General features: G+C 38.3%; 1 protein-coding gene across 2 annotated transcripts in view; it reads right to left on the bottom strand.

Annotated features, from left to right (window-relative positions):
- LOC131430575 (putative uncharacterized protein DDB_G0277255) overlaps positions 1-17,426 on the bottom strand; it is a 349,494-nt gene that overhangs the window by 140,591 nt on the left and 191,477 nt on the right. The window contains exon 1 of one of the 2 annotated variants that reach the window (XM_058595649.1): positions 1,993-2,293. The exons of the other annotated variant lie outside the window; for it this stretch is intronic. Within the exon in view, the coding sequence (XP_058451632.1) occupies positions 1,993-2,070 (78 nt within the window). The 5' untranslated portion in view covers positions 2,071-2,293. Of the gene's footprint in view, positions 1-1,992; positions 2,294-17,426 lie in introns of those variants that run through there. 2 annotated transcript variants of the gene reach the window in all.

Below are 17,426 nucleotides of genomic sequence, written 5' to 3'. Positions count from 1 at the left end.
TTTCCCCTGACAGGACATTTCAAATATTTGGATTTATGATTTCCATCGCCATTTGAACATGAAAATTTATCAGTGGTTTCATTCATTGGACAAACGTCTTTCGAATGCGATATACCACAATTCAAACATCGTATATCCATATTACAATTATTGGTTCCATGGCCGTTTGCAATACCATTATGCCGTTTTTAATGTTCCCGAAGAATTTTAATGTGGGAAATAAAACGTACTTTTGCTAAAGTTTTCAAATTGTTTACATCACTTCGATTGAAGTGTATCTATTAAGTAAAGTTCATGGGAAATTCCAGAGCATGGTTTAGAAGTACCATTCGCTCTTTTTTTTCATAAGTATTACTTGGGAAGGGGCAAAACCTACCAATTCTTTTAGTTCATTATCAATTTCATCAGTACTTTGATCATTTGATAAGCCTTTCAAGACAGCCTTTCAAGATAGGCCCGGGTTGGTGGTTCAATGCATAGGGCGCTGGTCTTACAAGCCAGTTGTCGTATGTTCGGGCCCCGACCTGGAAGGATTCTTAGTGTCAGTAGGATTCATAGTACTAGCCATGCAATGATTCTGTACACTAAGAATCGGCTGCGAAGTCTGTTGAAACAGAAAGGCCAAATTCCACAAAAGGAATGTAATGCCAGGACTTTGCTTTGCTTCAAGACAGCCTTGAAGGGCCTGTCTGATTTGATATCATATGAATAAAATTTATGAAGTTTCTCGGACAAATATCGGATAAGACGTTCGTAATCTTCCAATCCATCAACCAAGACTCGACATTCTCCTCTTCGTCCGATTTGATATGAGACTTTTACTTCCGGGAGAAAAGTAGAAAGCTCAGTACGGAATGCTTTGAAGTCGGAAATCATCACCGTCACTGGTGGCATAGATTGATGTTTCTTCCCAGAACGACAAGCGTCCATTTTGGGAATTTTTGAAGAATTTTCTTCTATGTCGCTACAATCGGATTCAGGAAGAATCTCGTAAATATTGTTAGACGGCATAGAATCAACGGAAGGGAAATCCGTCCGTTGTCTTTTATTTTTACATTCAGATTCTATAAGATCGTGAATGTTATTAAAAAATATTGAATAACGGATTGTGATTTATTCCGTATTGAATTATTTTTAGCCATAGGCTTGTTGCCTTTCCGGTTGGACGCAGGCATTTTTGAAATGAATGAAATTTGAAATTAAATTAACTAGGCTAAATTGGTCTTCGATTAGACTCCTAGTTTGGAAAAGTCTTGATAAAGACTGATTTTGTGGTAGTCTTAATAAAGACTGATTATTTCGAAGAATAGTTCTTTGAATAGCTAGCCTTAAAATTTTCTTAGTCTTGGAAAAGACTGATTATATTAGAATATCACTCTTTGTATAGCCTTGAGAAAGGCTGACTAATTGTTAGTCTTTAAAAAGACTGTTAGTGAATCAGGTAGCCTTGATAAAGACTGAAGCCTTCAATCAATGAAACTCTAGGTAGCCAGAAAAAATTTCCAGGAGCCAAGAGCTATAAGCGTGCGACTGGGTGGCTATTTTATATCCGTAATGTATTACAACCTCCATAATTTCAAACTGTTTCTCAACCAGATATATTTCGTTGAAAGAAAATAATAACTGCTCTCTGTTTTGTGAACCAAAGAGCACCTATTCTAAAAGCCAGTGCTGACCGTACAGAACATAAAAAATAGTTGAAGCTCATTAGACTAGTCATAAAAGATACGGTAAATGCCGTGTATCTGATCGATTTTCCTTACCATCTCTAGCGCACAATGTTTCACAGCCGTACTCTCTGTTGCAATCAAGAATCAGGCAGAACTTCGCCAACAATCTAACATTACCTTAATGATAATCAACCGTGGAATCAGTTCCGTAGAGGTGCGCAATGGACCTAACAATCCAAAACCTGTAAACCGATTGACCGTAACAAATTCACTAAAGAAAAAAAAAACACGGTCTCTACTTCTTTTTTTTTCTCGTCCATACCTGCGCCGCTTTCATGGTGATCACTCGAGCGGTCGTCCGCTGGAAAAGCCGAAACCATCGTTGTCTGCCTTTGGTCATCGGTCAGCGATGCACTTCAATTCCCAGTATCAGTAGAAACAACCACAACCACTGGTCGGCGGTCGGGGTTTGCACTATAATCTGCCGGTCATCAGGTCCGATTAGAGAGCTAATTGTTTCACCTTGAGTGGAACGATTTAATTTTACTTTTGACCATTTTTTTTTTTCTCGAACCACGCTTCATTGGAAGTCTACAGCGAGCATGAATCGTTGAACTTTCGACGCTTGAACGCGATTGATTTCAAAGGTCAATCAAAATCTTCCCAGCGATTCAAGTCGATGGTTTGGTCGTTTGAACATCCGAACGCATAACAATCTTTCATCACTACCGTAAACAAGAGACGTGATTTACATGCTAATCGTCGTTCGTTCGGTTAGAGGAAGTCGGGATGATTAATCAGTCGGTTCCCGTCTCAGCATCGTTCCCTCGGGTCGATGCTACACACTTGAGATGGTAGATAGCTACAGTCTAGAACGGGATTTCCACTGACTGCCGTCAATCGTCAAACAATCTATGCATCGTAAGTCTACTTTACCAGAAAAAAACACACAATTCTTTAGAATCGCTTCGCCGGAAAACTACTACTACTACAACTAACTGCCATAACATAATTATAATGCACCCGGCGAAAGGCAGAAAAGTGATTTCGTCACTTGCACTGTACCGTTTGATACGCGCACCGACGACGACGACGGCGACTCCCTCGGGTCTGGTCGGTCGCTTTTCTGCGAGCTTGCTCGTGATACGTCCTGCGTCGTCCGATAGAAACTGAAAGCGAAAACGGGTCGGACCACTTGTTATCAACTTCCTTCCCGGCCGATGCGGTCGGGACGGGCGGGGTTTTTGACAGATGCGACGTACGTAGATGCATAACAATTTCCAGTTGAATTCACTTTTCGCTTTGTGCGTGTATGGTTAAAGGAATTACATATGAAGAATTAGGTGCACTGCTCTTACATATGTTCGATGCTGCTGCTGCTGCCTGTGCCCCGGTGGTCTTTGGCCGAGAGGCGATAAAGTGACGACAAGTAATAGTGTGCGGACTGAATAGAATAATTTTTCTTCGGCTGGTGAAACGAATTGATTGTATAATGAAGGAGAAATATATGCACATCCGTTTCTTCGTAATTTCTAACTGATTTCGCTGGGTCTTTATTCTCTCCGGCGGCATACAGATTCGTATGCCGGTTTAAAAGCTTCAAAGAAATTTGGTACAATATACAAAAGACTTCTTCACACTCTGCATTTGAATTTTAAATAAACGGCAAAAGACGCTTGTTTTAGGCATTCTTCGATGTAAACTTGACATGTCTTCCGCGAGGTTGTGACCGTTTTCAGGCCACAACTGAAAATGGCTTGCCAAATTTGATTGCTAGTAAATCCCCACGATCATTCGCGATGTTGAAATTTCGACCGGTAAGTTGCTTACAATCGATTTTGACTTAAAATCGGGTTCGACTTGACCGTGCCCCACCAATTTGCTACATCCCTGATTCCATTGTTTTTTGTATCAGGTGTACAACTTTGCTTCCGCCGTTTTCCGATAGGTGGCTGTACCGGCTGAGGCTGGTAAAAATACATAGATGATAATGCCTTTAAAGTGAGTGTGTACAGTGCCTAACGAATTGTCATCGCCGTTTCAGTGACAGTTGTTCTTGTTTTCGTATTATTCTCGCTCGAAAATGTCTGTTTATGTGCCCAATTCTCGCCATTTGCGGGAAGTTTTACTTTTCTGTTACAATTCGAAAAAAATGCAGCTGAAGCGCATCGAATGCTCTCAGAAACTTACGGTGATGCTGCTCTGAGTAAAAGAACGTGTCGGGAGTGGTTTCAACGTTTTAAAAATGGTGATTTCGATGTCGAACACAAACATGGTGGTGGAAGAGATAAAACCTTCAATTTGGTGGGATCAGCTCGGTGTGATTTACTACGAGCTCTTAAAACCGGGTGAAACCATCACAGGAGATCGCTACCGAACGCAACTTAGTCGCGCGCTAGAAGAAAAGTGGCCACAAAATCAAGAGCGACATGACAAAGTCATCCTCCAACACGACAATGCTCGGCCTCACGTCACAAAAGTGGTCAAAAACTACCTGGAAACGCTGAAATGGGAAGTCTTGTCCCACCCGCCGTATTCCCCAGAATTCCCTATTCCGTTCGATGGCACACGGTCTGGCAGATAAACATTTTCAATCCTTCGAAGAGTTGGAAAAATGGATTGCTTCATGGATAGCGTCAAAAGAGGACTCCTTTTTTCGAGCCGAGATCCGAAAATTACCGGAAAGATGGGAGAAAGTTGTCGCTAGTGACAGACGATACTTTGAATAATACATCTGTAAGCACTTTTTCGCAATAAAGTTTTTAATTTTGGGAAAAACGGCGGAAGGAAAGTTGTTCCTGATAGATCCGCTGATTCCTTTCCATACACCGTGTTTCATTTTTTTTTGTTATTTTCGGCATCTTGGAACAATATTTTTGACGTGAATACATCTTTATTTACCCCACCTTTTCAAAATTTCAAAATTCTTCGACTTTTGCCCGGAGAATCCTCAGATCACAAAATTACAAAATTGCAATTGTTGTTTCACTCCCTGGTTGTTTCAACTAAAATGTTGTTGATTTAACTAACATATCTGTTGTTTATGCCACAGCCATTCAGGTAAACGAAATTGCTGTATTCAAATGCTGTCACTTGGCGGAGAATGAAGACAGTAAAACGCAGAACAAAACTTCTCTGCATTTCAGCAGAAACGTTTCATTTTGGAAATTTTCAATGTCAAATGAACGTCATTTATGCCAGTTATGTAGTGGCCGTTTCATGTAAGGAGTGTATCGAAAATAAGCTATCCACATACCTTTGTGTTGTACGCATGTATTTGTGATCGTTTTTTATGCTCAGATCACAGCATGCTGTGCGTTTGGCTGTCAGCTTTCGTTTGTTTACCTGTTTGTGCGGTTGAAATTCTGCGTTTTCAAAATGTCGCGTATTGAAAAGCAAGTGAAAATTAAGTTTCTGGACACATGGCTAAGTGAGAAGGGTATTACTATGCGAAAATTAGCAAAGCGGTTTGAAATTCATCATGCCAATGTTGGAACCATCATTAATAAGTTTGGGGAACACTATTATTTGGATGAGCTACCAGGAAGAGGCAGAAAACCCGGTTCTTCCAAGCCGAAACTGGACCAGAAAGTGGTATCTCTAATCATGAAGAACAAATCAATGTCAATACGTGATTTGGCCAAAAAGCAGGAACGAGTGTCGGAATGATCCAGCCTATCAAGAGGCGAAATCACCTGAAGACCTACAAGAAGCAGAAAATCTCGAAACAAAGTGTAGAACAAAAATTGTAATTGTATTCGCGTCTTGTGCAGTGTCCGGATGCATGCGTCCACAATACTTTACTGTCGTCGTTGGGGAGGATGTGAGCGATGCGGACAGGTCGATTCAAGTGGAGAACTTCGGTCGAAAGGTACTGGTATGTCAAGCAATATGTTCCTGTGGTTTGAATTCAACCATTTTTTACACTGCCAGAACTATAAATGCAGAAATTTATCGATCCGAGTGTCTCCAGAAGAGATTGCTGCCTTTATATAAGAAGCATAGTACACCTCCACTGTTTTGGCCGGCTTTAGCGTCGGCTCACTATGCCAAAACCACTATCAATTGGCTTGCGGAAAAGGGTATAAATTTCGTTGAGAAGAATATCAATCCACCAAATCGCCCTCAGCTTCGACTAATCGAACGTTACTGGGCAATCGTGAAGAGGGTCTTCAAGAAGACTGGTAAGGCAGCTGGGAACATGCAGGAGTTCAAAAAAATTTGGGCTCAAGCGTCCAAAAAATGCGATGCAATACTTGTCCGGAACTTGGTGAGGAGCGTTCGATCAAAAGTTAGAAAATCCGTGAAGGAATAACTTAAATTTCATCCGGTTTTCATTATGCTCAAGTTTAACCTCGTACAATAAAGGATCAATTTTTAGTTTGAATAAAATATCGTTTTTTATTATAATTTGAAAGAAAAATTTGTGGATAGCTTATTTTCGATACACTCCTTAATTGAAAGTATGCAGAAGAATATAAGAGTTAATTGTAAAACAAGTTTTCCATGTACTGAATGAATATTCCTGCCGTATAAATGTTTTTATTTCATCTGCTTATCAGCAACATTCTTGAAAACGGAACCAAACAAGCTCTACCAGTGAGCCATTCTTCAAGTAGAGGAAAAAATTCTTAATACCCTGTGAACATTCTGCTGGTGAATTCCCTCTTAGAAATTGTAATCTTTTGTTGCATTTCTATATCGTATATGAGTTTAGTGATAAAGCTACAGCAGCTATTTAGACAAAACTTCGATGTTCAAGCTGCCCTCCCAAAAGACTAGCCGTAAAAAATATTTATTGCAATAGACGTCTCAAGTTCAAATAACTGAATAGTTGGTTGTTGTTCCGGGTTGGCGGTTCAATGCATAGGACGATGGTCTTACAAGCTAGTTGTCGTATGTTCGAGCCCCTACCTGGAAGGATTCTTAGTGTCAATAGGATCCATAGTGCTAGCCATGCAATGATTCTGTACACTAAGAATCGGCTGCGAAGTCTGTTGAAACAGAAAGGCCAAATTCCACAAAAGGAATGTAATGCCAAGACTTTGCTTGGTTAAAACAACTGAGACTTTTTCTGCTTTCATGCATGCAGGTAACTTTGCTGGGATTGTGACTTTGTTCAGTTGCACGAATGACACCTAATTGAAACGTTTCGTTTTCCCTTTAGGGTGTATGTCATTGATCAACTGTAACGTTTCATTACTCGTTTGTGGTGCATGTCTTTACTGGGTGTCATTGCTAAACTGCCGGCACGATGAATCAAAAATGACAGTTTAGTGAAAGCAACAATCTAAAACTGAAATAAAATATGTGCTTTTCTGTACAAACCCAAAAAACCCCTAAATGTTCACACTCTGTGGCGACCAGTAGTCAGTCGTCACTCGTTTTTGTTCTAGCCATCAGAAAGGATTTAGCATCTCGGTGCAATATCCAAAAAGTCGTTACATAAATAGTGTAAACTTTGCGTCTGCTTAGCGGTTCAAATTGAACTGTTAGGCGGAGATGGCAGTTCAATTTGAACTGCTTTAAGCACTGATGAGCCGAAGGCGAAACGTGAAGAAAGCTGAACAATCTATTAGTTGTACCAAATTTTAACCAATCAAATTCAGAAAAACAACTAATATATCAGTTGTTTGGCGATCGTTGGCTTTCCCGTGTGAAAGAGTTGGTAGAACTCTCGAGTTCAATTTTCAACAGTTCGAGATAATCACATATAATCCGAAAAATGAGTTTTCTCAAGCTTTTTGAAACTATTGTATTTTTCGCAGTCCCGGACGACAGTTTTAAGGTTGACAGAGGCATTTGGATTTGATTGGATTTGAATTTCCAAAACTCAATTCAGAACCACGGTTCCAGTCCATCTGAATTATGAACTTAATTCAAGGTTTCGAGTTTAGTTTTTTGAGTTCTGAATTTCAGAATTTAGTTCCAGAATACAGGTTCAAAAGCTAAAAGTAAGACTCTGGAAATGAATCCTAATCCTGGATTCTGGAACTCGATTTTTGAAACAGGTTTTTTTTTACTAGACTTTGGAACCGAGTTTAGTGCTTCAATTTAAGTTTGCAATTCGATTCCAGTACTTTGATTGAAGGAATTCAGCTTCAAAATTCTGGAACAAAAAGTCAAGATATTAATTTTAGAGCTGAATTCTGAAACAAAATTTTAGATCTGAAGGCCGAAGCTAAATTATCAGTTGCAGAATTTACTTCCTAAATTCAAGTCCAGAGCTTGGAACCTGAATCTAGCCAATCTGAATTCTGCACTTAATTCAAGGTTTCGAGTTTAGTTTTTTAAGTTCAGTTTCAGAATTAAGTTCCAGAAAATAGGTTCAAACTAAGACTCTGGAAATGAATCCTAATTCTGGATTCTGGAACTCGATTTTTGAAACAGGTTTCTTTGACTAGATTTTGGAACTGATTTTAGTGCTTTAACTTAAGTTTGGAATTCGATTCCAGTAATTTGATTGAAGGAATTTAAATTCAGAATTCTGGAACAAAATTCAAGATATGAATTTTAGATCTGGAATCTGAAACAAAATTTTAGATCTAAACACTGAATCTAAATTTTGGAACTAACTTCTGAACCAGAATTTAAGACCCTTAATTCTGCTGCAGAGTTTACTTCTTAAATTCAAGTCCAGAGCTTACATACTGAAATTGTGTTCTAAAACAAGAGTTTGGAACTTGAATTCAGTTCCTTAATTCAAGTTCAGAATTCAGTTCGAGAGTTAAATTCGGAATCTGAATTGGAAAATGCGTTCAGTTCCAGAATTTGAGAACTAAATTCATAAGCTGAATTATTGGCCTGAATTTTGTAACTAAATTTGGAACCGCTTCTAAGTTCTTGAATTCAGTTCCAATTCCTAAATCCTGGTCCAGAATTTAGGTTCTGGTTTAGATAAATAAATGACCGTCAAGTATTATCGATTCCCATAAGGAGTGTATCGAAAATAAGCTATCAACAATTCTTTCAAATTACGATAAAAACGAAATTGATCCTTTATTGTATGAGGTTAAACTTGAGCATAATGAAAACCGGATGAAATTTATGTTATTCCTTCATGAATTTTCGAACTTTTGATCGAACGCTCTTCATCAAGTTCCGGATAAGTGTTGCATCGCATTTTTTGGACGCTTGAGCCCAAATTTTTTTGAACTCCTGCATGTTCCCAGCTGCCTAACCAGTCTTCTTGAAGACCCTCTTCACGATTGCCCAGTAACATCCGATGGGTCGAAGCTGAGGGCAATTTGTTGGATTGATATTTTTCTAAACAAAATGTTTATACCCTTTTCCGCAAGCCAATTAAGAGTGGTTTTGGCATAGTGAGCCGACGCTAAAGCCGGCCAAAACAGTGGAGGTGTATTATGCTTCTCATATAAAGGCAGCAATCTCTTCTGGAGACACTCAGATCGATAGATTTCTGCATTTATAGTTCCGATAGTGTAAAAAATGGTTGACTTCAAACCGCAGGAACATATTGCTTGCCATACCAGTACCTTTCGACCGAATTTCTCCACTTGAATCGACCTGTCCGCATCGCTCACGTCCTCCCCAACGATGACAGTAAAGTATTGTGGACCTCGAAGGGTTTTTGAGTCCTCCTTTACATAAATCTCATCGTCCATCAAAACGCATGCATTCGGACACTGCAAAAGACGCGAATCCAACTTTCAGGCCCTTGTTGTTGCTTGCTTCTTCTGTTCTACACTTTGTTTCGAGATTTTCTGCTTCTTGTAGGTCTTAATTTTCACTTCCTTTTCAATACGCGACACAACAAGTAAACAAACGAAAGTTGACAGCCAAACGCACAGCATGCTGTGATATGAGCATAAAAAACCATCACAAATACATGCGTACAACACAAATGTATGTGGATAGGTTATTTTCGATACACTCCTTAGTTAGTCAGCCTTTACATATTTTGTATAACGCATATTTCTTATTAGAATATGAACTAATTTTATATTACTCAGAATTATTTTTCTAATTCAGTCAAAAATGGTAACTTTTCAGTCGAACTATTCACATGAGCCTTCATATTTTTTGTCTGGATAGTATGACACCTGCCAAACATATTAAATTTTTATCAAGTAATTGCAAAAACAACATCATATTTTTTCATCGTGTTAGAAATGCCAAATCTCGTAACAGAAAGTAATGAACGCATTAAATTTTCATTTTCATTTGAAGAAAAGAACTGCAGAGTTGCATCGAATACCCAATGAAGCATATGATGATCAAACTCTATAAGAAGCAACCCACAAATGAAGGTTTAAATGGTTCAGAGATATTAAGAAATGAAGATCGTTGAAGACTATCAAAAATTTTGAATAAGCCGAATCACAAGCAATATTGGATGAAGATGATGCCCTTCAGTCGAAAGCGAATGGCAGCAATGCAGAATATGGCACAACAAACAATTTCTGGCCTTCTAAAAGCCATGAAAAAACTCTAAAAGTATGCAAATGGGTGCCACATAAATTGAATGATAGACTAATGGAAAAAAGCTTCTGAAATTTTCCCAAAATAAAACGAATGGAAATCAGTTTTGCATCGAATTGTCACCGGCTATGAAAAATAGATTTAATTCAAGAATCCTAAATGGATAAAAGCTACAGATATCAAATGATCATTTTGAACTATGAATTGATTGAGAATCGACCAGAATGGTTCAGAAGACACGGCAAAGTAATTTGGTTACATGATTATGCACCTGCAGAAAAAGCAAAACCGGCTCAGAATACAATAAAAGCGCCATATTCACCAATCTTGGCCCCTTCCGATTACCATTTGTTTTCATCGATGGCTCTCGCATTGACTGAGTAGCATTCCGATCCCTACGAAGAAGTCGAAAATTGGGTGTCTGTTCGATTTGCTTCATAAAACGAACATTTATTTTGGCGTGGCATCCATAAATTGCCGTACACGAGGCGTGTAGAAAGCAATGGTCACGCTCATTTCATACGGATATACCTGCTTCTAATTTGTTTTGAATGAATATTGCTCTTGCAATATAAATTAAACTTTAATTAAGTTGAGTGCTCAGTCACCATAGTACTAGCCATGCAATGATTCTGTACACTAAGAACCGGCTGCGAAGTCTGTTGAAACAGAGAGGCCAAATTCCTCAAAATGAATGTAATGCCAAGACTTTGCTTTGCTCAGTCACAAGCCCTATTATATAACACATGGGCTGAAAAGTCCAGGGCCTAACACATAGATGGCGCTAGTTTTATTGTAGTCACCTTTTTTCAGTTAATACTAACCTTTAAAAGGCAGCCTTTTGTTATTTTCAGAACTATTGATCTACAACATTTTCGCGTTTGAATTTTAAACAGCTTGTTGATGGGCAAAATACCGTTCAAGCAAAGCAATGGCTTGAAAGGTGTTATGGAGACTCCGCTTCATATGACGCAGCAAAAAAACGTTTGTTTGCTAACTTTAAACGTGATCTTGAATGATTGAAAAGTGAAGTTGCATGAGTAAGCTGACATCGTAAAGATATGAGAAAGCTCTGTTCAAAGTGGGTGTCGCTTTTGCTCACTGTTGGCCAAAAACGAGAACGTGTTGATGATTCTGAGCAGTGTTTGGCCATGTATAAACGTAACAAACCGGAATTTTTGTGTCGATATGTGACAATGGATGAAAAATGAATTCATCTCTTCACTCCGGAATCAAAACGATCGTCATCTGAGTGAACAGCAACTGGTTAATGTCGTCCAAAGCGCTCGAAAGCACAACGATCGGCTGGAAAAGTTATGGCCTCGGTATTTTGGGATGTGCGTGATGTTATATTCATCGACTATCTTGAGAAAGGACCATTAACTAGACTAGACTAGAGCGCTTGAATGCTGAAATTGCAAAGAAATGACTGCATATGGCAAAGGGAAAAAATTATTTCATCAAGGCAACGCACCGTGTCACAAGTCAAATCAAAAGCTATTCGTAGCTCTGAAAAAAAGTGCTCGCCGGTAAGAAATTTCGGACGAATAAAAAGGCTATCGCTGAAACTGAGGCCTATTTTTTGGCAAAAGATAAATCGTTTTACAAAATTGATATTGAAATGTTAGAGCGGTGCTGGAATGATCGGGTTGCTCTTGATGGAGATTACGTTGATGAATAAAGTTAATTTTGAACTAAAAAAATCGTGTTTTCTTTGTTAGCCACGGGACTTTTCAGCCTATGTGTTACATGATTTGGATATTACAATTAGGACATCATTTGCTTCAGGGGAAAGGAACTTATAAACTAACTTAACTCTTCGACGAACATTTTTTAACCGACTGAACAGCTGAAGATTGGCGATTCGATGATAGGAGAATTGAATTCAGTTTGAGTTCAGGAGACTGAAAGACTCCCAGCTTCGATTATGTAATGATTCAAGTGATCTATTGCTGCATCGAAATCAGCGGAATTTTTTTAAAGCAATTCATTGATTGACATGATTTTCATTGCGTGATCTATTGATTCTATCCAAATTGCTCTACGATAGTTGAGTATGGAACTAATTGGAATAATTATTGATTCATTTTTATGTTAGAACCACATCAATTGTAGATGGGTTTCTCACGGAAAAGAAACAAGTTGGACTATTGGGAGATAACCAGCAGAGAGTTGATTATTTGCCCATTCCGATCAGATTGTCCACATTTCCAGTGAACATGTTTTGCATTATGAGAACATTAGATCGATATCTTGTAAGTTTTTACAAATCGCCTTTAAAGAAATTCTGTTGTTCATCAGCGCAATCGGAATCGTTAATATGCTCCAGAGATAAAATAGATTCCATAGATGGTTTCCATTTTTTATTCCAAGGCAAAATTAGATGTTTGATTTGACGTTGGAATGAAATGAAAACTCTCCCGCCTATTCCAGTAAACCTGTCGAATCGATTAACTTCATAAGTTGCTGGGTTGCTTTTCAAGCTTGGTTTAGTCCTAGAAGCTGAGAAAACATCCATTATTGAGAAACGCAAAAGCACTTTTGTCCGGTAATTGCTTCATGAATCTTCAGAGAAAAATATCAATTTATTTAGAAAAATGTACCAAACAAACTGACATTTCTCTTTTGAGTTTCCGCTCAACGACAGCGAAGAAAACTGCTTTTGCGTTTTGCAACAATGTCCGTTTTTTTAAATGGTAAATTGCCCCCTAATATCATTCGCATCATTTTCATAAGAATTATTTGGAGAGGAGGAAAACCAAGCAATTCTTCGAATTTGACGATAATTTCATCTGTAATCTGATCATTTGCTAATTCTTTGAGGACAACGATGTACCATGGTCAGTTGGAGTTTTCGTCATTCGAACAAATTTTTTATGAAGCTTATCTGACAAATATCGAATAAATTTACCACCGGAAGGAACGACGAAATGATTTAAAATGACAGAGATTGTTGTTTCTCGACAGGCGTCTATTTTAGAAATTTTAGAACAGTTCTATGCTGTGCCGCTACAATCCGATTCTGAAAAAGTATCGTAAATGTTTGTTAGAAGAAATTGGATTAATGTTTCTACTGTATTATTTTATTCTTAATTTTTTGGTAGAACCTAGGCCTTTTTTTGAAGAATATTAATGAACTAGGCTAAATTGAATTTCCAAATAGCCTTCACAAAAACTGATTTTATGGTGGTCTTAAAAAGACTATTCAGCTCGAAAAATAACTATTTTGTCTTAGAAATGCTCGCTTTATTCATTTTTGTATTGAAAAATATATATATTCGATATCAAGCCTTAAAAAGGCTGATTGATTATTACAGTCTTTAAAAATCATGAAGCAACTCTAGGTAGTCAGAAAAGTTTTCGATCGTACAGATAAAATGAAACATTCATTTTTTTTTCATTTGAGTCGTCACAATTAGCATTGCTCTGATTTACAACTGCTTAGTTGAACTCGGAACTATTAGCCATTGTTGGCTATAGTTCATGGATTCCTTCTATTCGCATCCCAGCCAAAATAAAAAAAGAAAAACGATTCCCAGATTCTCTTTCCAGCAAAATTATGAAAATTGTGCGTGTCGCTAATGAACATGCCTTAATGGACACAACGTTATCAAAGGTCATTTAGTGTGAAACATCCGAAAACTTCGGCTCGTTGGTCCCTTTTTTTTGTTTAGGGCACGGCACGATGATTGATAACGGTCGGCTTTACCTTGAATGTATCTAAATCTATTTAAAGTTAGCATGCGGACAGAGTTGAACAAATCATGCCAAGCCATTGACCCAAACAGCCCATACCGCACTTTGAATCTCCGCCGGAGCAGTGCAGTGTGACCGTTGGGTTGCATGCTCGAACGGTTACCTGCAAGGTGTGCATCCAGCCGGAAGGTTTGGTTCTGCTGCCAAGTGAATGGATCTTCAACTTGTCATCCACGCTTGAATGGCGTCGTTTGAAACCACAGTCAATAGTAATTGTTGTTTCCGCCGTTGCTCTTTACTCTGTGCAAACAAACGGATTCAGATACCTACGATTCTATAATCGCACCACCCACCAAGGTCAGATTTAATGGTTCCATTAACGGTTTCATGTCCCGAAAGGATAAGTAAATAGCCGGCCGATCCCAGAACCTTTTACGAGTCTTTTTTTGTTGTGACATAATTCAATTGAAAGTTTTCTGGCTATGAATCCCGGAGGTTTACTCTCCATCCCTGACCGCCCAAGTTTGCTTTCCAATTGCGCAAATACGCGTACATTTGTATAATACCTTTCCCAACAATTTCCCTTTCCCTTGTGAAATTACAACGTTGAATGGATCATTACTTTGCTCGCCGACTTTCCGTTTATTTTCTCGCCTAGATTCCGCTTGTGAGTGCAAACCTTAAAGTTTGCGTAGCATCATTTTCCCTTGTAATTGGTAATATAGACCTACACATATCGAGAATGTGCTAATGGACAGTTCCTGTTAGGGGAAAGGTACGCGTTCCTCTCCCTTCGAACACCCACACAGGTAAGAATGGAATCCGAACAATTCATGACCGTTTTCATAATCAATCTGCGGGGCCCAGAGGTGCACTTCAAAAAAAAAAAAAAGGTTAACATGGTAATTTCCTGGATAATGGAAGAAATCAATAACCCATCAGTGATCGAAAATTCGTAGCAGCTCCAATTCCGTATTTTGCCCTTTTCACACGTCCGTCCAAAAATGACCTTCGGCATTGATTATGGGAGCCGATGATTCGAATCAGATGGTAATCAATTACAACTCGATCATCAAACTGTTACACGTTTATAATCGTGAAGTTTTTGTAGTAGCAAGTGCTGATATAAGTCTGGTCTCGTTAGTAGTTGAAATATCAAAATTTTCTAATAAGTATCAAAAAGAGAAATAGTTTAAATACGATATCTTGATCCGGATGTCAACTAATCTCGCTGAGGACTAGGCTCTGCGTTCATTTCAAACTCAAAGTATTTTAAATATTCGATTTACGTCACTCGTTTTAAGAATAAAATTCGAAAAAAACGTATTTTTTACGATCAGTTTCCGGAAAACACCGTTTGGACTCGATTATGAATCCAAAAAAAAAACAAAAAAAAAGTCCTCAAACGTTGATTTACGGCACCTGGTAGATGGTGGTTTTCAAAGAATATCGAAGAACGGGATGTCACCATCTTCGATTTTAGTAGGGGAAAATGGGGAATTTCGAATAATATCAGTGCTTACAGATGTATTATTCAAAGTATTGTCCGTCGCTAGCGACAACTTTCTCCCATCTTTCCGGCAATTTTCGAATCCCGGCTCCAAAAAAGGAGCCCTCTTTTGACGATATCCATGAAGCAATCGATTCTTCCAACTATTCGAAAGATTGAAAATGTTGATCTGCCCGGTCGAGCATTGTCGTGTTGGAGGATGACTTTGTCATGTCGCTCTTGATATTGTGGCCGCTTTTCTTTTAGCATGCGACTAAAGCGCATCAGTTGCGTTCGGTAGCGATGGTTTTCTGCATTTAGGATTATCGTATCGAACCCACTTTTCATCACCGGTTACGATTCGATGTAAAAACCCCTTACGATTTTGTCTTTGAAGCAGTTGCTCACATACAAACAGACGGCGTTCGATGTCCCTCGGTTTCAACTCGTACGGCACCCAGTTTCCTTTTTGCTGAATCATGCCCAGGGCCTTGAGACGTTTTGAAATGGCTTGCTGACTCACTCCCAACGATTCGGCAAGATCTTCTTGGGGTTTTCACGAATCTTCATCAAGCAATGCTTCTAGTTATTCATCTTTGAAGGTTTTTTCTCTTCCACCACCATGTTTGTCATCGCATCGAAATCACCATTTTTAAAAAGTTGAAACCACTCCCGACACGTTCTTTTACTCAGAGCAGCATCACCGTAAGTTTCTGAGAGCATTCGATTCGCATCAGCTGCATTTTTTTCGAATTGTAACAGAAAAGTAAAACTTCCCGCAAATGGCGAGAATTGGGCACATAATCAGACATTTTCCAGCGTGAATAATACGAAAACAAGAACAACTATCACTGAAACGGCGATGACAATTCGTTAGGCACTGTACACACTCACTTTAAAGGCATTATCATCTATGTATTTTTACCAGCCTCAGCCGGTACAGCCACCTATCGGAAAACGGCGGAAGCAAGGTTGTACACCTGATACTCTGATTCGAACTCATAAGTCATCCGAAATGCGTAATTTTTCAAACTTGTAACAATAAGAATTAAACTAGAAGTAAAATGCTACGTTTTATGATAAGCCGAATTAAAAAATTCGAGTTTATTTCAAAGTTATAAGTATTATAATATATATTCAATTTTTTCCTTTGACAAAATCGTGGGGAATTTATCAAATTTTGCAAATTGAGACAAATATTGATACAAAACATTTTTTTTTATCTACGTAACGCAAAATACATGATTTTTATGAAAAAAATTAAAAAAACTAAAAGGATCAGCCCCATGGGTTGTTCGAGCCATTGATGTTGAACAAGGCTACCAAAATTTCTAATGATCTACAATCAAACAGTTCAATCAATCGTCACATTTTTGAATCCGCAATTGCACGAGAGTCTGTTTAGATTGATCATGATTAGGAATCAACGCCGAACAGCTTCAAATCGTTTTATGGCACTTTTTGTCGTGCTGTCTAGCACCAACCTACCTTTAGCATGCTACGCGTAGGACTGAAACATTAGCTATAATTTCGCTTCTATTTATAGATTCGCGTGCTTCCAACAGCTTCGCTTTTGCATCGATTGACCAATCAGAGCGATGTTTTCCTTTTGATATATCGCTTACTCTTTCAAAACCGTCGTCTATAACAGGGAAATCCGGTATGCCGGAGATTTTTAGCAGACAAACAGGACACGAATCTTAGAAATATTTTCAATCAAATGATGAAATAATATTAATAATTGATACAAAATAGACTGAGTTGTAAGTGTTTAAAACTTGACCACATTTCTACGTGTATTTTTCCTTGAGTTTCTGATTTGCATCCCTAGATAAAAAATAAAGATGTGTTCCACATCAAAATATGGATGTTATTTAGTCATGAATACGCCTTTTCAAAATTTATTATGCACAAGAGTGGGTAGAACTTAATCGCGAATATTTCTGGTTTTATTCAACGCAGCAACATAATTATTTCTCCATATCATCGGGAACATGTTCAGTAATTTATGATAAAATTTTCAGTAGTATGAGACAATCACAAATAACTACAAATTGAAATTTTCTTGAATGTTTGGTATGAACAAATATTGAGGTGAAATTCAGTGCCAAAGTAAGGCGCTCAAAATT

The sequence above is a fragment of the Malaya genurostris genome, chromosome 2 (genome assembly GCF_030247185.1).
Source record: "Malaya genurostris strain Urasoe2022 chromosome 2, Malgen_1.1, whole genome shotgun sequence".
In the NCBI taxonomy this organism is placed as follows: domain Eukaryota; kingdom Metazoa; phylum Arthropoda; class Insecta; order Diptera; family Culicidae; genus Malaya; species Malaya genurostris.
This window is presented reverse-complemented; position numbering and strand designations above follow the sequence as displayed.